Consider the following 22,162-nt stretch of genomic DNA (forward strand, 5'->3'; position numbering starts at 1 on the left):
GTGTGGTGTGGGTTTGCTTGTAGCAAATGCTAATTCAGAACGCCTTCTGGTTTAGCTTTCTCAAACCAAGTGAAATCACACATAACCAGTTCAGTGTGATAGTCTAGGCAGGAGGACACACTTGTCACCATCTGATAGTTATTACTAGACAACTGTAAACCATATTTGGTAGCCTCATTGTAACTGCCTGGTTACAGATGCTTCTCAAAGTAACGTAGTAGTGAATGAGACAGCCTCTGGGAAAAGACGTGTTCAGATCACTATTTCTAACTTTATCTCCCATGTGGCAGCACATGACCAAATTGGATAAGACACGGATCCTAGTCCAGCATGGACAATGCAATTTTACAAGAAACTTTTTAAGAAGGGAAAAATGTAGACATAATTTCTTACAGGTGTCATGAAACAGCACAATATGGTCAATTCAACAAATAAAACATAATTATTTTGATTGGGGAATATCAAATGCTTAACGGGAAGCAAAACTGCTAAAATGAAAGGGCTTCTAAGTTCCCAGTTGCAAAGTTCGTGACATGTCACTTTTACTAAACACAGCTTAATTTTAACTTTTCATCCTTAAGCTGGAGAAAACAATGTGTGTGTAGTAGTGTCTGAGGGGAAGAAATCCTGATTTGCCCATGGACACATGGTCCCTGAACACTATATTATGTGTCACAAATGATTTCAAGAACTGGAAGATGCATCTTCAAATGTAGATCATGCTGTGTTCGAATTCAGCTTTGCTGTGGAGTGAGGCTGAGGTGACTTAATGTAGATGAATTCATTTCCATCTGCCCTGGCTGCGGCCTAGAGCAAACTGCTAGTTCTCAGAGCTGCTGACAATGCCATAGCCATTGTTAGCACTGAATTCTCTCGCGTGGTAGTGATGTCATTTCTCCAGCAGATGGCTGTAAAATGTTCCACACAGGAGCAAGCTCTATCCTCTGCGTGGGGTGAGCTGCAGACACAGAAGGTAGCAATTCACCTTGAAACACTGGGAATGGGAGGAAACTACCAAATTCCTCACAGGGATTCCCCTTCAGCCACTCCTGCTTCATCAAAAATATATTGAGAGAAAAAGATCCAATTTCCATATTTTTAATATTCCCTGAAATAATTTTGCACGCTGTGTTTAAAAATACATGGGACAATAAATTATACATCTAGGCCAATATATTCAATGATAGGAACCTAATGTTAAATTCCTATGTGCATTACCTGATATTCAGAAGTGCTGAGGACTCTGAAGCTCCTGGAGGAACTGGAAGAACTCATTGCTCAGCATTTTGAATTGCTGCTTTTTGATTGGTGTTGCTTTGTTATTGTAAATGGCACCTCTCAGGTGGGTCTAGCAGTCTAATTTTCATTTTATATTTTATCTTTTTAGATTAAACTGAGCATAGCATATCCAGTTTCTTAAAGGTCTCAAATGCGAGTCATTTGATGGCTATTTCTACCCTAAAGAGTGTATGTATTAGTTTCAGTCTAGTGCTCCCATCACATCTGCTATTCAACATCTAGGATGGGGAATTTCAGCTGTGGGACCAAGGAGCACATAAGACTTAATCACCAAATGATGTGTCAGAGTGGTTCCTTTGGAAAAGGACTGAGCCACACTGGAAGAATGATGTAGGAGAAGCTATATTGCCAGTGACTCTTCTGAATTTGTTTCACAAATGAAAAGCCCTGAATTTCTAATGCTGCCTGAGAAGTACCTTTCCTATACAGTGATGAAATTTAATAACTGCACAATATGAGGTATTGTCTCTGAGTTGTGTGTGCATGTGCATCACTGGTTACAGTCCTTGCTGATTTTAGAAGCAGTCTGTGATGTACTACTGGCTTGCTCCATTACGGGTTTTACTCCAACAGAGTGATACTATGTCCTGTGTCTTACAGGGATTATCTGAACAGTTTAAAGCATTAGTAAAATAAGCACACAGGGATAAATATCTATCCTTGAAACTCTAAAAGTGAATAGAACTGTAAGGGTTTGAGTATTCCACAATGTGAAGCTGTGAGTGGGGCAGGTTATTTAATAGGGAGGGTGAAAGATAAGTTGGATAGTATAAAAAAAATCTGGTGTCTGTAGTACTAACAGTGGCAGTGAACGCATTTAGAACAACAGAAAGATCAGTAAATGAGAATAAAAGGACATCGATCAGCTGGTCTTTATCACAGGCAAGTAACTGACTCCCTTGTCATAGGTTATATCATCACATCACCACCTGATAAATCCTGTGTAACGAATTGGGCTGAATGCAAGTATTTAACTCCTGTCAATAACCATGCCACAGAAAGATAACAGAAGCTATTGAAATGATAACTGTTTGAGAATTTTGTATTTCTTATCAACCAATTTCAATAAATTCTATAAAAATTTAAGTCCATACGTTAACTTCCTTTGAGTTCCTATCCTAATTGTTACTTCCCCCTCTTAATTTACAACATAAAACAACTTAAACCATCTTTAAATGTAATCTATTGATCCTCACATATACTGTTAAGAGACTGATGAAACAGGAATTTCTTGATTCAGCATTTTATTCTGTTTCCTTGGAAACTCACATTATGGCCAGACTAGGTTTTAATATTTGAACTGGAAAATAATGTCACCATACCCAAGTTATTCTGCTTGTACTGTACTAAAGACTGAAAATCACATCAGTGGCACATAAGTGTCATTCCTTAGATGTGCTCCAGCTGGAACAACATCCACTTCAAAGTGCTTCATGAACTGAGCAAGCATATAAAAATTGGTATGAATTTACACATGAATTTGCAACCTACTTTGTATTTATTTCATTTTTTTTAAACAACAATGGAATGAAAATGATACCATTAAACATAATGGCTGGAGAAGTAAGTCAGGAAGATGGAAATCTCAGTTCAGTTATCAGCTATCCTATCAGTTGTTCCCTACTTTTTGTGAGTGAAGGCACTTCACTTTTCTGGATCTCAGTTCTACCAAATGTAATATTGAAATAATAATAACGTTAGTATAGCTTTTTGCAAATTGCTTTGGGATCTTTGGGCTGAAATGTAAAATAAGCACAGAAAATCCCATTTGCCCTGCCCAGAGAAAATATTTACAAACATATCACCTTTGTGAAATTTTTTAATGTATGTACCAGTTGCAAATCTCGGATGATAGTTGTTGGAATTTGAGTATGTTTTGAAATTATTTTTATCTTTTGGGTGCTGCAACAATGTAATATCACCATTGCCTGTAGCGGGAAGATTTCCATGGTTGAAGATTTGTGTAATCTATCAAAAAAAAAAAGTTTCAACAGACCCGACTAATTTTGTAGCTATAAAAAAAACCTAATTATTTTTACAGCTGACAGTCTCTGTATTGTCTTTGTACAGCTGTTTTATATTGATCTAAAATATTTCTCCAGAATTTTTAGCCCTGGAGATTTCAAAATTCTGTTCATTATAGCATAAGTTTTGACATTCCAGTATTAACATCAACCCCTGCCAGTCTCAGGAAGCTGTTTATAAGGCCACTGACTGTCTTCATCAGTGTGGTCCTACACTGTTATAGATGGACTAAGCAGATAACAAGAACCACTGCATATAATTAGGCTTTATTAAAGTTGGTATAGAATAGAGAGAAAAAGCAATTGTAGTGAATCCTGATTTTCATGTTCTGTGTTTCACTCACATACTTTCCTTTTTCTCACTCTTTTAGCTCAAGAACAAGAATCACTTATACACAGCAACCAGGCTGAAAGCAGCAGAACTGTCAATGAGAGGACACCAGCAGTTCCTCAGGACAGCAGTGGGCCAGGTCAGCTGTTATAATTACTATCACCTCTAGCCCAGTCACTGACCATGAGACTCACTAAGATCGTTGCAAAAACAATTTCAGAAAAATCCCCATCTGCTGAAGCGACCTGAATGAGTTTCTACCAGTCATGGTTCAGCAGTACACTGCTCTGATAACGATAGGCAGGAGAAACTGAATTTAAAGGTACCAGTAGCTTAACGTTTATAGAGTGTCTTGTGACTAAACTAAAACCAGGAAAGTAATTCTGCAAGGAAATATTTGAACTATTGTATCACTGAGTAAAATAGATGAATTAGCAAAAAAAAAAAAAAAAAAAGAAAAAAACAAAAAAAGAAAAAAAACCCCAAACAACACAGCCAAAAAGCCTAAAACCAAACCTAGGAGTAGTATAGACCAGCATTGGTCATAAAACAAAATGTAGTGATGTTAATTGTATTATCTGAATATGTGATTATTGTTATATATTATCTTATAGAAATGGGTGCTTTATTCAAAATCAGTACAATGATGCTGCAAACTTTTGCAAGGGTAGCTTAGGTGTGTTTTAAGCTACTCTGTCTAGAATGGTCAAATAGCTATGCAACACAGGAGCAGTTTACAGGTCTATACCACAGACGTTTGAGACTGTTTCTTATTACACTATTCATTTGCTCACTACTGTGTTTAGTTCAACCTATCTGGACCATAATGTTTGGAACATAATGTCAGTGTTTTCTTGCAAGGGTATGTACAGACCTCAGCATTGTAGGAGCTAGTTAGTAACAACAATGCTTTTATTCAAATAGTGATCTACATTGAGAAGTTACCTTAGGTGACTGCTGCATGAAAAGCTTCTCCACCTCTTAATCTCTAGAATTGTGGGGTGTGCTCACTTCCCTTTATATTTATTTTCCATTACCATCTGTATGATTTAAAGTTTACCAGCACAAATGTTCCAGAAAATTAATTTCATAGTTGTCTGCATAAGTATTCATGGGAGTGGAATTTTATTCATGCCAGGCATGTTTGCACACTCACTAAACTGGGAGCAGAAACAATCAGTTTATCATATCATTCCAATTAACCATGAATTCAAATATTAAGAAACATTTGAATATATTTCAAATATATAAAGAAACATGAAAAGGTATCAATGATTTAGAAGTATTCAAGTAGTTGACAGACTATACTATATTGCAGTCTGTACCACCTGAAGGTGTATATGCCTTTGAGGGTATAGAGATGTTGGTAATGCAGAGTTATTTAGAAAGTCTGTATACTCAGAGAACTCCCAACAATCAGCATACTGTGTTTAAATAACAACAAAAGAACGATGTGAAACATGCTTGGATAAGGAAGTAGTTTGAAAAAATTATTCTCTGCTTGTGATACAGTCCCAAGCAATGAGTGAGACTGCATTTGTCAGGTAAATTTTTGGTGGCAAATTATATGCAAATTGTTTGGCAGTGTTCTCTACATACTGTCAAATGAGCTTGGAGTTTACATGGTGAGGAGCCAGAAGATGGACAAGATGTGAGAGTGTAATGGAAGCATGTTCTTTGAACATTCTTACTACCTCCCTTTTCTTTTGAATTTGTTGATGTTTCAAATATGGATGTCTACACTGGATTTTTGTATAATTATCTGCTGTAGCACTACTAATAACACTAATGTGTTATTGTCACTCACAGAGTTGGCCTAGATCCGAAAATATCTTATGTGACCAAATAATAAGATAAGTTAATGCTGGGAGAACAGGATGTCAGAACCCAGACTGCCACAGGATTTTATGTACACGTGTATGTGCTTATGTACATATATGTGTTTTACTTTAAATAGTAATAGACAAATAGAAAAATTAGAAAACATAGGAGGGAGAGGGAAAGTCTGAATCTGGCATGGATACAAATAGAAAAATTAGAAAACATAGGAGGGAGAGGGAAAGTCTGAATCTGGCATGGATATATAGAAAGCTATTTACAAATGGGAGTTCGGAGAAAGCTGTTGCCCCTTGGTGATATTGTGTGAGCAATGAAGTTTCCCAGTGCTGGAGGGAGGGAGGATGTTGTCTAGTAAAGCAGACAGGACCCATATGAAAAAGTGAGCTTGATCAATAGAGCATTAAAACATGCCACTTCTCTTAGTAGGAATTCTGCTCTGAAGAAATAACTGAAAAATTGGAATCTCAGAGCTCCATGTTAATTGCATTTCAGTTATTTTTCAATCAAATGGGGTCAGTTTGGAAGGAGAGAGATACCTGTTATGGCTGCCAACCCTGCAAACATGACCTGGAGCTAGGACTAACTGCTCTGGACTGTCATTTCATCAGCAGCTGTCAGGACTCTACAAGCCAGATTCTATTTCCAGCTCCCACTATGCAGGCACGCCACTTATAAAGCTCACTTTCAAGTTCGTCTATGCAGCTTGTCTTTCCCCTTCAGTAGAAAGTGACAGAAGCCAAACTAAAGAAGGCAGTGCACCCTGCAGGTTACTTATAAGTTTGGGTGACTATGCACAAGCCAGTAATGAATTTAAATCACTTTCTCATAGTAACAATTCAACCAGGAACAGAAGTATCCAGACCTGTCTGTCTGTCACAGACTAGTATTATGATGAAGAGTATTCAGACAAAGAAGATCCATCAACAGCTTGTCTCCACAGTGCTGTTAGGGAGAATTGCCAGGCTCTAAACTAGGTGGTTGAGTTATAAACACAATTTTGTGTCTGTGTAAGTAGACACCATGGGCAAAGTAAACATCTGGAGATGCTAACATCCTAACCTCAATCAGTCAGCCTTATTCACCAACTATGAATTTTACAACTCTCTACAGGACACCATTCTCATGGGTGTTGGCATGCTTCATCTATGCTGACTGGTTGCACTTAGTGAATTTTCTGGATTTTCCCAAATGCTATCAAGTTAGATATGATACATTTATTTTTTACATACTATAATTTTGAAGAATAAAAGTCTAGTCAGAAGAATATGCCCTTTTACATATAACTTGCTTTTTTTTCTTGTAGCCTTTAGGCCCCTGTGCTTCTACATGATTTTTGATTATAACTGTTTACTGCCATGGAGAGCAAGAGACATTGATGCCATAATGAAAAGTGACATAAGACCAATAGTAATACTGTAAATTTACACTAATAAATATTTGTGTGTACTGCCAAAGAATCTCTTGCATAGCAGTTTATTAAGTCATAGTATGGCCTGAATCATGTAGAGTAATATATCATGAGTCTAAGGTAGGCCATTTAGACTGAATTGTTGAAGGAACTGAAGACATTTTGTAGCCCCACTCACAGGAATTAGAGCACTTAATTTTATCAACTTCTTCTGAAAATCCCAGATTAAGTCTCATTCCTGTCAGCTGTGAAACTCGGATGGCTAGCTAAGTCATGTGGAGTCTTAATCTACAAGACCAAGGCCTTCTTCACCACTATCTATCTTAAAAGCATCCAGCTAGGCTTTTTTACACCTGAAGAGACTACAAGTGTCAAGAAAAATTTAGGCAGGTTTTAAAATAAACTTGACTTCACAGGTTGAGCATCTTTTCTTAATGATAAACTAATGATTATTTCAAAGTCATTTATCTATTAGATGTTTTTCTGCCTTGCTGCTGTGTTGAACATTTTGACACCAACACTGAAAAGATGATGTATTTCTTCAGACACAAGCCTTGCAAATTCATTAAGTTAAGTTATAAATGGGAAGTAAAAATCAATGCATTTGTGATTGTGTTAAAGGAGATCGACTAAATGAGAGTTAACTGAATACCCTGTAGGGTGCTAGGTGGAGGAAGAATGGTATTATGCTCATTAAAATATGCTAACCATTCAAAACACTTGTAGAATTATAAATACTTTATAATGGATACAGATGCTTCAGTAATTAGTTTCTGCTGTGCTGCTGAATGTCACTAATACATGATACATGACAAAAATCAAGATGATTCACTCACGATTAAAAATTCAGAAACTTTTCACTCCACTTCCAGCTAATGTCTCTCAAGTCAGTTACACTTTCTTCCCCCCCCCCGTTTTAACAGTACTTTTTTTTTCCCCCTCATTTTGGTCTCTGATCAAGCGCTTACACAAAAAATGAATGAGAAGATTAGCAGCCAGGAGATGAAACTGACTTTTCTACAGAAGAAGGTTGACAGCATTACTGCTGCGATGAATGATGTGAGCAAGATGCTTTCTTCTCTTGAAGGCAAAATCAATGAAGATAAGGGCAGAAACTTCCAGTCTTTTCTAAAAGGTAAGAAAAATAAATTAATGTAATCACTCATCCAGTTAAAGGCACCAGGAAAAAAAAAAGCTGAAAACATTCATAGACTGTCCTATTCTATTGCACAACATTTATAGGGAGAACTCTTTTCTAGTTTCATTTCACAATAGAGGGATTTATTTATTTTGACATTTCTTATGGTGTCTTTTATAGTGACAAAAAATTATGTTCTTGGGTACTACATCGTCTGCATGGTAACTTAAGCCACTATCAAGACATTTTCATTTAATTAGAGCTTCTGCAAATATTCTTATCTTTGTTTTTTGTTTATTTATCTGACAACTGCTAAAGGACACAGTATTTGCTTTGCTATCATGTCTAAGTAATATTCTTTAATACATAATTCACATATGCAGGGGAAACACATAATGCATTCTGTGGTTGTTGTATTTATAATATGGCAAACATTGCTGAATAATTTGCCTCTGATCATTTTAGGCTACCTTTGATAAACAGCTGTACTCAGGTTCAGTAGATGAGAAAGACACGTCTGGGCATCAGGAGGTTGGGCACACCCTCACCAGCAGTATTAGGCATCCATTCTTTGTGAATCCTGCAACAAGATCTGTTTGTTACCCAGCTACAAATGGTCCTTAACAAACAGATTGGGACCGAAGCTTTCATTTCCTTGATGTGCAATATTTTTCTCATTTTTCAGGAATTTTCACCAAACTGTATTATACACTTCAGAATCCAGAGGACTTTTCTATTGTTTAAAAATAGAATGATGGAACTAGAGCTCCTTACATTGAGATAAAACTAAATGAAACAATAAGTGCTTTTGTATCTCACTCAAAATTACCAAATGTGGTTCCATTTCTTGTATTTTCAGTCCCCTGTCTCCTGAGTTGCTTGTGCCACATGCTAGATGGCTCTCTTGTACCCTGGATCAAGTTTATCCCATCTTTTGCTCCATGACCTGCTTTCACCTCTCCATATATTGCTAGATGGTATTCTTGACCTTTGGGCACACAATTAATTTGTCTTTGAATATTTCCCATTTCCCTTTTGCTCTCTCTTCATTCTTTTTTTTAATATTTCACTCGTTCTAGCTGTCATTTTCATGTTATTCCAAGAGGTCTTTTGCTGCATCCTGTGCTTCTGCTTCTCCATTCACACAGTCCAAGTCCTAATTAAAACGTGCAATACAAATACATTATTTCACACTTCTCTGCAAATGTGTTTCAAGTCTTTATTGTTTTTATCTGCAGTGCTCTATATTATACCTCCTTAGATGAAATCTTCAGTTGCTGGCTCTTTTTTGATTTATGTTCTCAATCTATCCCCTGATCAAGTAGCTCTAATGAAAATGCTGCTATCAACTACTTTCCTTGACTCTAATTATGGGCACTCCAATACAGGTTATTCTTGGCTTGTACATAGGTAAACAGCAGGAATGAGGGAAGGAGAGGAGAGAGAACAAGGTTAGTGTCTCTGTTGGCTTGTATATGTAATGTCAAAGGGCAACTGCAGTGTCTTTACAGGGAATATCAGTCAATCATAGTCCAAGTGGACAAAGAGCATTCTAAGGTAGCAGGAGTTGGAAGGATTTTCCATGTTGTCCTCTAACTTGGTACAGATTTGTGGTATAGGCACATCAGACTTTCTAAAAATTACTCGTAGAAGCTCACCTGAAGCAAAACACAACTTTCCAAACTACCACTGCCATCCTGAAGCGACATGCTTTCAAAGCACAATTAAGCCTGTAGTTGCTTCGTGCTATTCAGACTTTCTTCTTGCCCTGCTTTCCCATTTTCTTCCCATGGTGCCTAGGCCCATTGCTCATATCCATTAATCCCCTCTTTACTTATCACAAAATTCTAATGGCTGCCTAGGTTTGTATCAGGGTTTGTTGAGGAGTGAGATCTGTTTCTGTGAACAAACAATTCAATAGTTTACAAAGTCTTTATTTCTTGGTTTCATCTGTGAATAGACATTGGTCCCACAAACCTGTCATCTGTTGATACAGGGCAACACTCACTGGAGTAACTGATATGCTGCTCTAATTTGATTAGGGAAACATGTTGTGCATTTTTAAAATTGTTTTCAGTGCTCAGGAGACTGTTCCTACTTTTTACTTAGAGAAAATAATTTGGTGTTCTCCCTTAATAAAATCTGCTTACTTGTTATTCTTTCTTCCTCCTTTCACTTTACACCAGGCCTTTTTATAGACTCCTTTTCTCTTCATTATTAAAATGTACAATCCTTTAAAAATGAACTCAACAATGGAGTGTTAATCACTTCCCAATCAGAAATGTCATTTATATATAACCTTAACTCAGTCTCCTGTGTACATACATTTATTTTGCACATGATTCTTCAAATAATTGAAACTGCAAAGGGAGTATATGTTGACACAATGTAATTGCACACTTTGAATTTCAGCCAGGGAGTTAAAATTAAAATTTATAATCTCATAAAAAGTGCAAGAGGTCTTTAATGTTCACAGGTAGTTCGAACATTTCTGTTTCAAAATGAGCAACAGAGAAACTGAGTTACATCCATGAATGTACTCATATTCTCAGATCAAGCTTAAGAATATACCTAACTGTCACCTACAGCACAAGTTTAGGTCAGGTCTTTCTGTGGAGAAATGGGCTCCCACAGCCCCTGGTGAACTTTGGAATAGCACTTGCTTACCAAGTACCTAGTTGTCCTAGCCAGCAAGTATGGGAGAGAAACCCAAAGCTGTCTGTTTTATCAGGTTCTACCCCCTTAATAACAAGAACACCTGAAAACTAAAGCTGAGCTTCATACAACACCTGCAATCCAACTAGAGTAAGAATGGGAGAAAGTGAGGCTGGCAGTTTCTCGGATGTCACAGAAAGAAAAGGCCAGTACAGATCCTGTGGAAGACTTCTCGCAACAGGATGGTCTGTTACCAAGATTTGTTGCCGAGATGAAGAAATCTAATTAATTCCTCACAGGAGATGTAGAGTAACCTTGTTTGTTTCCACAGCCATTAACCTTTTCTTTACAGCTCATTGTGCCTCTTAAAGCACAGAACATTTTTCAACATCATAAAGTAACCTGACCGAAACATGAGTTACAATGGTTTCTGTACATGTCAGTTATTTCACTCTTGGTTCTTATCTTGGTTCTTCCTCTCGGCTGCCAGGACATACTTATTCCCAGGTATCTTAGTGTTTTTCCTTCACTGAAGTTCACTGACAAAGCTCTGTGTGTAAGTGCATGCACATTCATGTGTATACATCTGTCCAGTCACTTGCTGTTCAAGTAGTAAAAAGTAAAATAATAAAGACCATCTCAGTATTATTACTTTGTTGGTTTTCATATTTTGTATTAAAATTGGTGTGACATCTGTGACCACAGTTGGCAGTAATTGAGTTTATTGCTTAGGAAACTTCACTTTTTATTTCTGAAGTGGCTCTTTGCTAGACTGGCAAACGTATTGCACCTACCTGTTATATCCTGCCTTGAAAAAAATCACCATCTGAACAAGTAACATATTTCTCCCCTATGCATCAGAGGTGTTTACTGTTGACTGAGACTCATTTATAGTTCATAAAAAACAAATATTATCAACTACTTTATCTCCATTTCCAGCTGAAAACACACGCACAATTCCAATTACTCTCCTGAATAGAAAAAGCACTGTGCTTCTCTCCTTGCTGAACAAAACCATTTTTATTTGGAATCCTTTTGCACCCCTGGAGCCCAAAGTTGCATTGGATTTCATGGGTCTGATTTCCTGCCATTTTACTGCTCTTGCTGAGAATGTACTTTCAAATCAGGTTTCAGAACATACCTTGCTGTTTTAGAGATGAAGCAATAAAATCCAGGGTATAGAAGTAATTGAGAGGAAAATAGAGGAAGGCAACAGCAAATTTCTGCCTTTATCAATACAGTTTTAATCAGAGAACTGATGGTCATCAAGGCATTGTAGAGGTTGAAGGGTTTTAACCATTATATCACAAGCTGGCTGCAGGTGTTCATAGAGTTTAGAAAAACATGCAAAGAACACTTCAGTATTTTAGCTGGACATAGGGGCCACCTTTGGAAAACAAATTAAAAAAATCCTTCTAATCTCACACCAGAGTAGAACTCTAATGAATTCAAATACATTACACAGCACTCTTGATGAACACTATTTTATGACTGCCTTAACCCATCTAAGGTTATACAGGGGACATATTGATGTTATTCACAGGATCAGAATTCCCACATATTCACCTCTGCCTAGTGCTTTTCAGGATCAGTATTCCTGGAGCTATATAAAGAGTTGTAGTATGCAAGACTAAAGGTTTGTACCCTTAAAATATCTTCCTTTTGCAGCAGTTGTCACGTGACTAATTTTAAATGTTCAATAAGACTATTCATTTTACTACTTTCTCACTATAGTGTGTAGTATGATCACTGAGCACATACAATACAATAGAAGGACACTTCTTGACCATAATGATAAAGTAGGTGTTTTTTCCTTACTTTCCCAGTGGAGAAAAGACACATAATTTTCTTATGAGCAAGGCACAAAAGCATACTGATCTCATTTCAGTGCTCAGAAACAGCTTCACTAGGAGATCAAAGTTGATACCACATGCAGAGTCTGAGTTTGCCCTTTCAAAATAATAGCAAAACTCCCATTGATTTCAGGAGAAACAAGGATGAGTCTTCAAATGCTATTAGCCATCTTCTACTTTCCTCAGCTTTAAATTTTGCTCTGTGGGTGGGTAAATTGGAGCAAGGATGTGTGTGATTCACTTCTGTACAACACTGTATTTGCTCATGTTGTGGAAAAAACTTAGATGTTGCTAACACAATTGGTTTGATTGTTTCCATATTTCTCCTTTTTCTCAAAGGTCTCAGATCCAGAAGTATTAATGAATTAGTCAAAGACATTGTCAGAGAACACTTTAAAGTATTTCAAGGTGAAATGCAAGAGAGCATGGCTCAAGTTTTCAAGACTGTGTCTAGTTTGTCAGAAGATCTTGAAAATACAAAAGAATTAGTCAAGCATTTGAATGAAACCCAGCAAAAATTTGCTCAGGAGAAAGACAGTGGGCCAACAAAGCTTGACATTCTGGAGCTGAAGAGTCATATGGTGCAGATGAAAGAGGAAATGACCCTCGCTTGTGACAAGCCTATGAAAGCTTTACAGGAAAAGCAGAAATCCTTGGAAGACAACTTGAAGCATCAACAGTCAAGAAGTATCATTTATTATGAGTCTTTAAATAGGACTCTTACTGAAATGAAAGATGTTCATGAACAACTGTTATCAGCTGAACAGTCTTCAAACCAAAATATCCCTTCAGCAGATAAACTCATGGAATACAACGTTACAGAGTACATGTTCACACTGCATGAGAAAGTAAAGAAACAAGGCATGATGGTGCTGCAGATCTATGATGACTTAAGAGACCAAGATAGCAAGATCAACAACCTCAGTGTTGCACTGGAAATTCAGAGAGACTCTGTTCTGGGGGTCTGTGATGACATGTTGTCAGAGAGCAGAAGGGATTTCCAAACACAGCTGGCAGCAACCCAAGAGAATGTGCTTGTCCTAAACAAAAGTCTCTCTGACCTGATCCTTCCATTGGACAATAAAATGGACAAAATGAATGAACAAATTAATGATTTATGCTATGATATGGAGATCCTGCAACCCTTGATTGAACAAGGGGTACCTTTTAGTCTCACTTCAGAGTATGAACAACAAATCCAAGCTGAAGAAATCAATGAGAAGCTTGAAAACCTCACTGCTGTTGTTAACAGAATGATTTCTGCAATTAAGGAGCTTTCCAAAACTCAGGAAGGACTTAAAAATGAATCTCAGGCTTATCAGGAACTGTTTGAGAGTCGTGTTAATGAATGCTCCATGGAAATAGAAGATGGATTAAACAAGACCATGATAGTAATAAACAGCGCTATTGATTCTATTCAGGATAACTATGTACTGAAAGATATGCTACGTGCTCTAAGAAATGAGACTGAAGTCTGCTGTGGCAGAGCTGAGGAACTGGAGACCCTCCTGGCTTTCATTCCTCAGTTCCAACAGTTGAATGAATCCCTCTGGACACTACTCATTGGCAAGAAGTATGAATTCACTTCGCAAGTAGTGCCATCCCTTGCTGATCTTCCATACGAGGAGTCTGACAAAAATATCCTCCACAATTTCAGACGAGTTTTCTATATTTTAAATGATACGTCATCAAAAGTGGACAATCAACAACAAGATATCAGCCGCCTGGAAGAAAAACTATTTGACTCTGTGGAGGAATCAAAGGACCATGAAGTTCGCCTTCTGAATGTGGAGTCAAAAATTTCTAAGTTTTTGGCAAACAACTGTGTCTCACTGAAAAAAACCAAAGCTGCCTCAACAGAGAAAGAACAAATGGCCTCACTTCAGCTCCAGACACTGAGTTCCAGGATCAAGGCCCTGGAAGCCAAGTCAATCCGATTCTCAAACAGCATTCCGCTTCTGAACAAGACCGCTCATGAGGCCTGGGGGCTGTGTCAGGATACCAACAGCAGCATCCAAAAAGTGAATGCGAGTATACCTGTGCTAATTAAACTTGCTCAGCCAGATATACCCCTGCTGCAGAGAGGCCTCAAAGAGCTCATTGAATCTGTGCTTGAAATAAAAGCAGGATCTATCTTGACAAATTTAACGCAACATGTTGACATATCGGTGACAAATGCAGTGAACAACATCACCAAACTCCAGAAGCACGTGAAACCGGTTATAAAGAAACCAGCTCCAGCTAAAAAAGGAGCAGTAAACATCACCATGAGCCTGGCAAGCCGAAGTCAGAGAAACGCAGATAATACTATAGATCCAGGTAATGCATTTTACTCTACTAAAAATTAGGGTCTTTGTAATAGCGGCTTATGTAACCATTGTGATGAACTGAGGGAGTGGAACTTGACTGATGGTGAATAAAAAGTCCAAAGACTGCCATAAAGAGTGTTTCAGAGGAATCTGAGGTTACTCTAGTCTCTTGCTTACAGGAGAATTTACTTTTCTTATGAGACTGAACAAAGGCATCTAGAAGCTCCGTTTGATTTTCCTTGATAAATTCACATCTGATCAGTTTAAGATATATGTGCGTGCAGACACTCTCAGCTGAGAACCTGACCTTTCAAATGTAACTAGCAATTTAGACAAAATCTAAACTACAAGAAATTTGTGCCTGCATCTCAGTGAGCAATTTCAGTAAAAAAACATACAAGCTAGAAGAGAAATCTGGAGTTGCATCAGTACTTTGCAGTGTCAGTGGGGATGAAAAGTATCAAAAACCTGAAGCAAATGAATATACCTGATGACTGCAATGAGGCTTTTGCCAGATCCTTCAGTACTTCATCGAGATTATTAATGCAGTTATAATTACAATAGTGTGTTCTTGCAGAATCAGGAGCCCAGCCAATAAAGTAGGTTTGACTTGAGTCCATCTGGAGAACAGCTCAGCTGGCTAGGAGCTGCCATTCTTAAAAAGGACATTTTGAGTGTGATTCGCTTCTGAACTTAAATTTAAACGTCATGTGAAATGAATTCATATGTATGAATTTGCAGAAATACAAACTCTGAGTTATGACTTTTGGAATCAGACTTGAGTGAAAATCAATAACACAAGCTAATATTTTATGGACATATAATTTCTGGGAAAATACCAAAAATCAAAAGTGGTTAAGTAACTAGAAATTCTCAGAAGACTCTAATTCATGTTAAAATAAGTGAGACAGATTCCTAAATGACAGATGTTCAGATACTTCTGAAGACCCAGAACTAAATATTTTCTGTAAAACCTTCTTAAACTTATGAACATTTCTGAATGATATTTGGTCCCTATTGTAAGCAGATTTAGGGGTAGTAAGAGCTACCACTCTTGTTCGTGTGCTAAGACCATGAGCAATCTCCTTTTCCCTCTCCCTCTCCATGCCTTTTCCCTTCCTTTCCCTCCCTCCCTCCTTCATCTCTTTCTGTCCTAGATACAGCAGTTTTCAATATCGATGGAAGGGATCCTTTTTAAAGCCCTGGTCCCATCAGTAGCTTGGCTTTGCTGGAAGCCATCCCCACTGAATGATTTCAGTCCTTGGTTCTCTTTTCAGTTAGAGAGGACACACAGCTATTCCAACAGGCAGTCACACTCAAAAATGCACCAAGATTTGCTAGATTTTTACTACAAAGTAATATGAATATTCTGATATTAAAACTATCAATTCTTTCTCAGTTATTTCTGTTTTCTGCCTATTTCTGCCACTGCACAGGATGGAAATTCAAAACCTTTGTTCACAATTAAAATTAAGGGAAAATGAGATATGATGCCTTTGATCCTTCCCAAGTCTTCTACTTTGTTGGAGAATGTCACTAGTGCTACTGGCCTGGAGCACAGGAAGCTGCCAGCTGCTCTGTTTTTTACTCCACATTAATTCATTAATGTCTTTCCTATTTATTATTTATCTCATGCTGAATTTTAACACGTAGCTTGCTTGATAACATTGGATGTATTGCTCACTCTTACAGAAAGTGCAGATCTTTGCAGATGTTGAAAGGCCCTATTTTTAAACAAGGTTTCTACATAGCAATGTTTATGCAGACTTTTTCATCGGTAATGAGTTTTTGCATTCAGTGATATTCCTTGCCTGGCAAAGTCATATATTACATTTCTGTAAGTTAAAGAAGTAAGACCAGTATCCTAATTAACAAGTATCCGTCTTCTGCATGGGTAGATTTTACTTCTCCAGGAAAGCTTTTTCTCCCTAAATTCTGGGAGACCATCCTGAGGTATATGCTGACTCTACTAAAGTTTCTAGAAGAAACCCTAAGGCATAACTGGCTAATTATAAAATGTGTTTGATCTTGGATCATCTTTTTCAATTCAAAAAGATTAGAATAAAATCCTAGAAAGAGGTGAATGACACTTCTCATTGATTCAAATGTGTTCAATGTTTGATCCTACTCTAACAGATTGGGATTTTCATTGATTTTAATGTGTTCAGGATTTGGCCCTGACGTAATACTTTCCTCAGTAGTTTTTTGAAATCAAGGGGAAACAATGTGAGTTTGCATTGTGTATTCAGAGACTGTGTTTGGAGACTTCCCATATTGTGGAATGAACAAAAGAAAAGGTTTATGTCAGCTAGAGGCTGCAATATGTGTAGGAGGGATGAAAAATCTTGCACTTTAGCTGATACTAACTGTAATGGCAACCTGGGGTGAAAAAAAAAGTGGTGGTCTTGACAGATTCAGGTATCTAATGTAGGCGAGATGACAGCCTTTAAAGAAAAAATATGCAGCAAACTATTCACTAGTCTTTGTTATGGATTATGTCTGGTCCTACTTTCCAATGCACTGTTCTACTGCAGAAATGTGTGATGCAGTGTGAGGGCAGCTTAGCTCAGTTCCCATTTTCCCATTGTCATTTAGTGCTGTGTCTGTTCTCTAGAGAATCTAGAGGCTGCTGTGCTTTCCAGCGATGAATGCACTCTCCTGTTGCATGTCTTGTAGTAGTTGTGGTTTTGCTTTATTCAAATTGTGCCACTGTCCCATTAACATGAACTGAGAGTGCAGCTGTGTTACATTTATGTACTTAAAACAGTGCATCTGTGTAAAAGAGAGGTAATTTCCTTCTCATTTTCTGTGTCTTATTTCTGATTTTGTTTTCACATGATTTCTGACTCCTAAGAGAGCAAGCTTCCATTGTTGCTTTATCATTTAAACCTGCAGTGAAATTAACCTATTTAAATGTTTTCTGTCTTGTGTTTTAATTGCACAAGTCTGATGGTTATTCTAGTTCAGTTTGATGACATATACTTCAATTTTGCATATTTAGTCTTTAGACTAATGGGTAGATAAAACTGTTTCATTGTTTTTAATATAGTGATCCTGAAATCATCACACTGGAAGTAATAGATATCTCTGCTTAACAGAGAAGCAGAGTTGCCAGAGTCAAAGTAGCTCAGATTAGTTTTGACAATCTGCCCCCACCCAAAATTGGAGAGCACAGCTGAGGCACCTCTCCTCCTTGCTTTTTGCCTAAGAGCACCACAGGTGAACTTTTGTGTTGTTGTTTTGTTTTGTTTTTCACCACAAACACCCTACACAGCACTTACACCTGAATTCCCTGTCAGGGCCCTGAGTTCACCGATTGCCTTAATTGCCCCGGGCATCCTGACCTAGCCCCCAGACTGCACACCCTGCCCATGGGCCTGGGATGCCTGTTTTAGCTCACGCCAAAATCCCAGGCCTTTTCAGTCATGCTGAGCTGTGACGGACCCTGGTTACCATGATCAGCCTGCCTCCAGGTGAGGCGCCAGCCCTTCTGTCACTCTCAGTTCCTGAGTGCTGGCCCTGGTGGGGCTGCCTCTCTCCAGCTGCTCCCTGGCACTCCTCGCATCTAGGCTACTGGGGATGCTCATCGCTTTCATCACTGTCAGACTGAGACCGCTAAGCCAGAGGTGGTTAATAATCGTAGACTGACAACCAGTCTGTCCCTGTGTGAGCAGGGTGGTTTAGTAGATTCCCAGGCTCTTCCAATCTCCCACGCTTACTGAGAGACAGTTACTGATAACTAAATATCGAGAAAACATTTGTGCATTACTTTCTGTTCAGACATTTCCAAATTGAACCACTGGAGTCACTTCTTTCCATAAGGAGACCATTAAATTGCCAAATATTTGATTTGCTTCTAAACAACACCCCAGTAGATACTGACAGAACTTCATTATTTGTTTGAAGATTTGTTTGTACAGCATTGGCAGTCTATTTCCCAAAGGAGCTTCTGGCTGCTTGCCCTCCCGAAGAGTAGCAAAACTCAGCATTAACTGGCTCTCCTCACTCCTACCACACTGAGTGTAAATAGCAATGGCATTCAGTTTATTCTCTGCTATTAATAGCTGCAATTTAAGCCTTTAATTTAATTTATAAACTCTCTCTCTTTTATTCATCTACACTACTAAGTTGTGAAAGATTAATTAAAAATAGGATACGTACTATAGTAGGAAATCCTTTCCTAACTTGAACCTCTTGGCATCTTTACCCCAAGCAGAGAATATGGACATAGTGTCTCAGGCTGCCCTTCAGCAAGGAAAAATAAAAAGGAAATCCTGGGCAGAGGGGAAGCCTCATTCAGAATTGACAGCAAAAACATGCTATTGTAAGATCCCATGGAAGTTACATAGTCACCCACTCAGTGGAGATCTAGGGCATTTGCCTTTTACTCTGAAAATCCTAACTTGACTTGAATCTCTTTGCAGCTTCTCCTAGTTCTAGCAAATGGAGCAGGCTCCCCAGCTACTGTTAAGCAATGCTGCACCTGGAGTGTTAATTTATTGTAGGTAAAGCTATGTCTGAATTTGATTTAACTCCAGGGTTAAGTTCAAGCAAAATCATCCCTCAGCAGACTGTTAAAACACTAGTGTCATCTCATTATCATTTCCTTTCTGTGATCTTTTTCCTGTTTCTTGGATTTACTTCTTGTTTATGATAAGCAGAAGCCAATTAACAGAGAGGCTGCCGTGTTCTTACACAAAGCTTTTGTATTTTGGGAATATGATACAGTCAGCACAATCAGCTGTTTTCCTTCCTTTTCTGCTTTCCTTTCACACTTGGTAAATATGTGGATGCTTGGTAAATATGAGTGAAAAATAACTTCAATTAAGTGTGCAGCAAAACTATTATCTGAGTAAGAAAAACATTATTTCCTCATGTCCAGTTGCCTGTGCTGTGACCCCAGTCATGACAGTCCTAAATTGCTTTATTTCAGGCATTATGGGATGGACATTATTTTCTGTGAAAAGAATTACTGTAGTGTTTTTAAGTCCATATGCTCCATCAGTGCAAATTCAAGTGGCACTGTACAGTGTGCTTTAGCATTCTGCTCGCTGAACTAAAATTTCTCACAGAAATAGTTTGCCTTAATGCAGCAGTCTGTGAAATGGCTGGATGGGAATCTGAAGATAACTGTGGGTATTACTGAAATATCTATGTGAAGATCTGGTTCAGCGTTTCCCTGCCAATAGGTAGACCCTTTTATGAAAGGCTTTTTCAGTTCCCACCTACTAATCTAGATTTACCATCACAGGACTGTGTGGAGTTCTCTTTCCAGAGCTCTGCTGGTCATTCCTGGCAATGAAAAGGTTCATTTTCTAAAACATCTAACTTTTATTTGACCAAAGCAAGAAAAAGGAAGAAAGCATGACTTGGAAATGCTTTCTGTTCAGAATTTTTCATAGCAATATTTAATTTTTAATGTGGCCTGAGTGTTCTTCTCCCCAAACTGCTATGACAACACATCATACAATTACACTCAGTAGGTGCTGTCTCAGAGCTCAGCAGCACTGGACTGACAGATTTCTCTGTATCGGCTGGGCATGACTGGGCCAGCTCATACATAGTCAGGAAGAAAGGCAAGGACATCCTCAGTGAGGGTGCTCTGCAAAACCACCTGTTTGGTATAATTTGTGTTGCTTACAGTATAAAACTTTTATAACAATCTTGGCAGATATACTGGAATTGAGTTATTTATGGGCAAGGACAAGTACTGAAAGTGGTTTGAATAGCATTTAAGATCTTTCCTCACCAGTAGCCAGACTCTCCTGCAATGGTTGTGACACATCTGGGTGAGTAATGTTGGACAGGACAGTCCAACCTATACACCAGCAGTACAAAATCTGTGTTTTGATAAATGTCCAAGGATAAGTTGGCTCTGTTCAAAAAGAGCAGCCTTCCATGCCTGCACTAGTGAAACCAAACCAAAGCACAGATTTGCCTGAACCAGCAGGAAAACATTTCTTTTGTCTCACCAAAAGAAGGAACTAAAACTGGATATGTCAGTATTGTCTCTTCCAAGTTTACTGTTTGTTTCTGAGGGGCTCCTGTGGTATACTCAGCTCCAAGCCTCTCTCAACACATTCCTATTGTTAGTAAAGATTAATTAGTTGGTCCAACATATTTCTTTAATCATGATTGCAGACAGCCTGATTTTTACTTGTGTCTTGTTTTGATGTAGTGTCTGAGGGCTACCATACAGAAAGGAAAGAAGGAGGGCTGCAGGTGTCCGTGTCAGGATGTGGCAAGGAGGGGTGGGTTCTCAGCCCCACCATCTCCTTATGAGAATGAGTATCCTCCAGAATGAATCTGTCCTAAGGAGCACCTGTAGGGCCACCCTGCCTTAGATTATTATGGAAAGACTTGCATAGGGAACAGCAGAAGGAGAATTTCCTAATGCTTGGCTGTAGCCAGGCTTTGCTGGCTTTACACCTGCATTGCAGGGAGGAAGGTCATTAAATTAAGGAGGACGGGAAGGGAGAAATGAGCAAGAAAAGGTTGGTGTTTGTTGATGGGGATTTCTTGGACTGTACAATCACAACTGTTCAGATATCCCAAACTTTTGATGATTCTTCTAACGTTTGTTGAGTGAGATGCTCTAAAGAAGTTAGATTTGTAGTATCTTTCATCTTATTACATGTTCTTGACCGTCTGAGACAAGCAGAACTCAGCATTTATAGGTAATTCTGAGTATCTTGGCTAGCTGAGGGTATGCTGTGTTCAGGCAAAGAGGGAGGCTGGACTAGAAAAGGGTCTGAACAGCCTGGACAGGATCTGAAGTTGGCCTTCACACAGAACGTCAGCAGAAATTCCACTGGCTTTATGAATTGACAAAGAGGCTTTCCAAAATATTGAAAACTTGAAAGTGTCACTGTAATGACATTGCAACTGGGGTGATTGGTTTTCTTCCCTCTCTATCACAGGGCAGTATTCAGCTTGTGCCAGTTCCCCGTGCCAGCATGGAGGAACCTGTATCAACGACAGACAGAGTTTTATTTGTGCTTGTCGCCACCCCTTTGGAGGAGTCAACTGCAGTATGAAGCTGGTGAACGACAATTCTCTGAGTGTCGGCAAGTAAAGAATTTAGTAGCGCAATATGCTAGCAGTACCGGCCTCTGCCCCAGGGCCTAATTAGAGAGCGTTAGCTGGTCAAAGGTCTCACATTTCACTTTAATGAGCGCAAACTCAAGTAGTAGTGTCCTGTGTTTTGGTGCTGAAGACATCAATCCCCGTGGGTGACTCATGATCTCTTTCTTTAATATGACCAGACGATGGGATTAAATTGGGCTGGGACCAGCCGTAATAACTG

At 38.5% G+C, this 22,162-nt stretch overlaps 1 protein-coding gene across 1 annotated transcript in view; it reads left to right on the forward strand.

Moving 5' to 3' along the window:
- The window catches only part of MMRN1 (multimerin 1), a 46,668-nt gene that overhangs the window by 21,336 nt on the left and 3,170 nt on the right, over positions 1 to 22,162 (forward strand). The window contains exons 4-7 of the mRNA XM_074865097.1: positions 3,695 to 3,793; positions 7,863 to 8,036; positions 12,887 to 14,866; positions 21,777 to 21,923. Of these exons, the coding sequence (XP_074721198.1) occupies positions 3,695 to 3,793; positions 7,863 to 8,036; positions 12,887 to 14,866; positions 21,777 to 21,923 (2,400 nt within the window). The remainder of the gene's footprint in view (positions 1 to 3,694; positions 3,794 to 7,862; positions 8,037 to 12,886; positions 14,867 to 21,776; positions 21,924 to 22,162) is intronic.

Source organism: Strix uralensis, chromosome 4, assembly GCF_047716275.1.
Source record: "Strix uralensis isolate ZFMK-TIS-50842 chromosome 4, bStrUra1, whole genome shotgun sequence".
Classification (NCBI taxonomy): Eukaryota; Metazoa; Chordata; class Aves; order Strigiformes; family Strigidae; genus Strix; species Strix uralensis.